Source organism: Zingiber officinale, chromosome 8A, assembly GCF_018446385.1.
Source record: "Zingiber officinale cultivar Zhangliang chromosome 8A, Zo_v1.1, whole genome shotgun sequence".
Classification (NCBI taxonomy): domain Eukaryota; kingdom Viridiplantae; phylum Streptophyta; class Magnoliopsida; order Zingiberales; family Zingiberaceae; genus Zingiber; species Zingiber officinale.
The window spans coordinates 49,528,360-49,532,661 of NC_056000.1; the positions used below are offsets into that span (position 1 = coordinate 49,528,360).

Sequence of the window (4,302 nt, forward strand, 5' to 3'; positions counted from 1 at the left end):
TATATATAATATGAAATTTGACAGTCTCTGACAGTCCGGTTCTAACTTTGAATTTCGTCGAAACTCTAGGTCCAACCGACTCCTATTGTTCCCTCTTCAGGGAATGCATCATCACCTACTCCTCTCAGGAGAAGTTACCTGCTGTCAGACCGGTCCTCCAGATAATTGGACTTTTGTTCAGCGCCCGAGGCTCCAGTCTTCATGCCAGACGTCCCCTCCATGACTCGTCCAGACTTCAACCTGGTCCGCGACTATTAGGATTTCAACTTAGAGTCCCCGACTCTAGGATTTTGCCCGAAGCGCTCGACCCGCCAAGACTTCCCATCTACAGTTACCACCCCCTAGGACCTAGGGTTATCGCCCCTAGGGTTTTCCACCTGTCTAACCGCAGCTAGGACTTTTCATCACCTAGGGTTATTACCTCCTAAGACCTAGGGTTACCACCCCTTAGAGTTTTCCACCTGCCTAGAATCCACTAGTACTTTTACTTAAGAACACTTGGGATTTTTCCTGCAAGCTCAATCAACCTTGTTAGATCACAAAACAACTTAACTTTAGACCCTTTGATATAATCAAAATACAGGTTTGATCGTCTGGTACTTCCCACACCAACATCATTTAGAGCTAAGTCAAGTGTCCCTGTCGAGTGCTCTGGCCGAGCGGACCGGAAGTCCGATCAGACATTCCATACACATAGTCCGACCAGACCAGACTATTTACACAAGTATAAAGGCTGAGCCCTCGAGAAGGTTATCATTCTTTAGTCGACCCAATTCCATCCACAAGTGAAGGATGATCGGGGTGTAAGGGGGACTTGGTCAGCCAGTCGGCTAAGCATGTCAAAGGCCCATCAACCCCAAAGGCCTAATGTTTTCTTTTGGCGTTTTGTGTAACGGTTGTCAGAAAATTAAGGGAATATTCCATGTGGCGTTTGTGCGAGGAAGCTTTTACCTCACAAAACATAAAAATGGTAGACCCATTTTTGAAAAGAATGTCAAAATATCATAAAGGTTAGTCTTTTTTTTTTTGATAATGCTTCGAGATTCATGTAGAGAGTAAAAGTATCATTATAAAAAGGAGTCTCCATCTAGAGGCGCAAGACCGTACACATTACGCAAGACAACCCGAGGCACTCGGATTTTACTATTCCTTAGTGTTGTTCATCGCATTTTTTCTCTCGGTTACCTGTTTGCCTTGAGCATCGAAGTGTCTGTATCGGGGACTCCTCCCTGGCCTAGCTGCTGACGTTTCTTTTTCTCTATTCTTTGTTTTTGACATGTAGGATTGTACAGCGTCCTCGATTTCCAGCTCGGAGTCTTTTCACAATCAATATAAAAACCACGTGCCCAATGTTTCGTCTCCCCCGATTTCAAACATGATCACATCTATTTTCATTCATTTCGAATTTAATGATTTAGACCGAGTCTCATTTAATGGAGCATTTTGACCCCTTCACATGAGTGTGTCTAAAGTGCAAAGTGCACCCTAAAATGCTCAATGCACATTCTCGATCATGTTATGCACCTCCCTTGTTGGATTCAAGTATGAGTTGAGTTGAATTAACTAAATCATAACATCACAAAACACTATCTAGAAATGTTTAATACCCTTTAGTTTCTAAAATTATCTACTCGAAATATAAATTTTAATTTTCTGATCGATTTAAATTTTATCGGATGAAACTCACTTAACTTCCGAAGTTATTGACTGAAAGTCGATTTCCCAACAAAGGGACAAAGTATAGATTAATTGCACTAGTTGCTCACTCTATATATCTCCATATATGGAGAGGAAATCAGTTCAATTGTCATACATGCCAATATCACTATTTTGATTGGGGTCGAATAAAAAAATATCAACAATGTGATCATATCATATGACGTAAGAGATAAATAGTCATCAGCCTGCCACATATTTTTAAAATAGTAAAAAATAATTTTGACATGTTTTGTGCAAGTACGAAAGATCCATTATTATTACGTTAAATCTTAGGTACTGGTGACAGATAAGTTGAGCTTTAGAAGAAGCAATTGCAGTTAACTAACTTCACATGGAACATTCATAATGACTTTATATTAGGTTTTATATTTATTACAAAATAAAATATCTTTTCTCTGTCAACACTATTGATGAGAGCATTGCTCATACACGCACAGTTTACATAACAAAATAATTATAATTTCATTTTATACTACAACATTTTACTCTCAACTTTCTTCTCAAACTGTTTTAGACTTCATTTAATTTCTTCAATCGACATGCATTAAACTATTGCCTCAGTACAAAAAGTACTAAAATAATCTCATATTTGAAGACGTTGTTTCAAAATGAGAAATCTCATCCGTTTAACTATATATATAATATCCTCACATCCAGAATTTAAGTATATATATTTCTAACGAACATTTCTTTCACTCTGAAATAATTAAAAGCTCAGAGGAATTCAATGAATCCAAACCTGTCTCTCTTTCAAAATTTTCATTTGTGGAAGAGAAAAATGGCTTCGGGGGCAGAGGCAGAGTCTCCACATCGGCTTCCAGCATCTCTAGGATTCTTGCCATTGTAGGGCGGTTTGATGGCCTCATTTGGATGCACCACAATCCAACAATTGATAGCCTCTTTTCTGAGTCCTCTATCTCAAAGCTGCTACTAAGTTGGAGTACATTGTTTTCGTCTAGACTCATCAACTTATCGAAAATCCAAGAGGGATAATAGACTTGGCTAGAATTCTCAGCAAGGGGGTTCACATTCCTCCTCCTTCCGGCCATCTCCATCAATAGCATTCCAAAACTATACACATCTGATTTATATGATATAGTTCCAAAACTCCTAGATATTACCTCGGGTGCTATGTATCCTATTGTCTCCCTTGCAGCACTTACTGAAACGATATTATTATGCTTTGGATACAACTTTGCGAGTCCAAAATCAGAAATCTTGGGGGTGAAATTATGGTCCAGGAGAATGTTGTGTGGCTTGATGTCGAAGTGGAGAATTTGCATGTCGCACCCTTGATGCAGGTAATCAATGCCTCGAGCGATGTTGATGGCAATATCTATGAGTTTTTCAGAGGTAAAGATGTGGTTTTGATTGAAAATATACTTATCCAGTGAGCCATTGGGCATGTACTCGTAGATGAGCGCCCTTTTCGATCCATCCGAGCAAAATCCAACCAGCCTCACCACATTGACATGATGAATCCTTCCTATGGTGGATACTTCGTTGATGAATTCATCACCGTTGCACTTGGAGTTGCCCAACAATTTAACGGCTACTAAAACACCACCAGGGAGCTCCCCTTTGAACACTGATCCAAAACCTCCCTGCCCCAACTTGTATCTAAAATGATTTGTGATCGCAATGATGTCGGCATAGGCAAACCTCTTGGGTGTTAGACTCTGCTGATTAGGAAGAAACTTCTCGACGTTATCCACCTTCTCTAGCATGCACCATAGATTGTAAGCCAGAAAGAAAAGAAGCACCATCGTTGGCATCACAAGCCTACAGAGAATTAGTATTCCTGCACTGAGAAAGAAATTTGAGAATCACAAAGAGTACTAACTGTGCGATCACTGCAAGAATTAAGTCAATTCGCAATCAAACCTGTCAGGAATTCCGCAACTTGAATGAGTTTTCTCCGAGAAGGAGAAACTTGTATGCAATCAAAGAAGTAAGTCTGCCCTTTTTGGACCATGGAAATCAGATTGAATATATTATTGCGTCGTAATCTGTTATGATAAGCTCTGCAAACATGAATGAAGAATTACAGATCGATCTTTACGAATGCGAGAAGATTTAACGTTTGAAAAGATTAATAATCTCTCACCGTTTGGTGGCTCTCAGACACCAGTGAGCTCGAGACAATTCACGGCCATGCCAAGGTATTTCACACTCGAACCCCTGGCGCAGTATGCTAAACACATCTACGTTTGAAGTATTGTCAAGAAAGAAAGGATGATCGCGTGAATCCGGCAAAGAATCCTCAGAAAAAATTAAAGGAGATACGACACCGGAAGCTTCCTCTCCGTTGACTGTTTCAGACTTCAGTTCTTTCTTTTAACTACATTCTCTTTAACTATTCACAACTTCGCCTCACTCACAGGATAATTCCTCTCAAACTAGGGGTGGAACTTTATAATTCTTACATGATATAGTCGTTTTCATAAAATCAGAGAAATTGTATCTAGAGTTTTCAAGCAAAATTGCGTGGAACGGTAAAGTCTGACTACGGAGTCAGTCGTTAATTCTCTCAAGGAGTACAACAGCATGCACCTCAATGCCATCTTAAAAATAAAAATCTTA

General features: G+C 39.6%; 1 protein-coding gene across 2 annotated transcripts; it reads right to left on the bottom strand.

The window, feature by feature from the left end:
• Window positions 1–2,156: 2,156 nt before the first annotated feature.
• On the bottom strand, window positions 2,157–4,009 carry LOC122011574 (rust resistance kinase Lr10-like). Of its 2 annotated transcripts, XM_042567957.1 has the most exons (3): window positions 3,827–4,009; window positions 3,604–3,743; window positions 2,157–3,520 (listed from the first exon to the last, which is right to left on the bottom strand). In XM_042567957.1, the coding sequence occupies exons 2-3, from the start codon at window positions 3,692–3,694 to the stop codon at window positions 2,412–2,414; spliced, it is 1,200 nt and encodes a 399-aa protein (XP_042423891.1). In that variant the 5' UTR covers window positions 3,695–3,743; window positions 3,827–4,009; the 3' UTR covers window positions 2,157–2,411. The 2 variants fall into 2 exon arrangements, with proteins under 2 accessions (XP_042423891.1, XP_042423892.1); XM_042567958.1 differs by lacking the exon at window positions 3,827–4,009 and having other exon boundaries at window positions 2,157–3,525; window positions 3,604–3,713.
• Between the last annotated feature and the right edge of the window lie 293 nt (window positions 4,010–4,302).

What these genes read in the sequence shown, in the direction of transcription:
- LOC122011574 (XM_042567957.1), bottom strand. Translation starts at nt 3,694, where the DNA reads ATGGTCCAAAAAGGGCAGACTTACTTCTTTGATTGCATACAAGTTTCT. An exon ending in AGTTGCGGAATTCCTGACAG is followed by an intron (nt 3,521 to 3,603) that starts GTTTGATTGCGA and finishes TTCTCAGTGCAG; the next exon opens with GAATACTAATTCTCTGTAGG.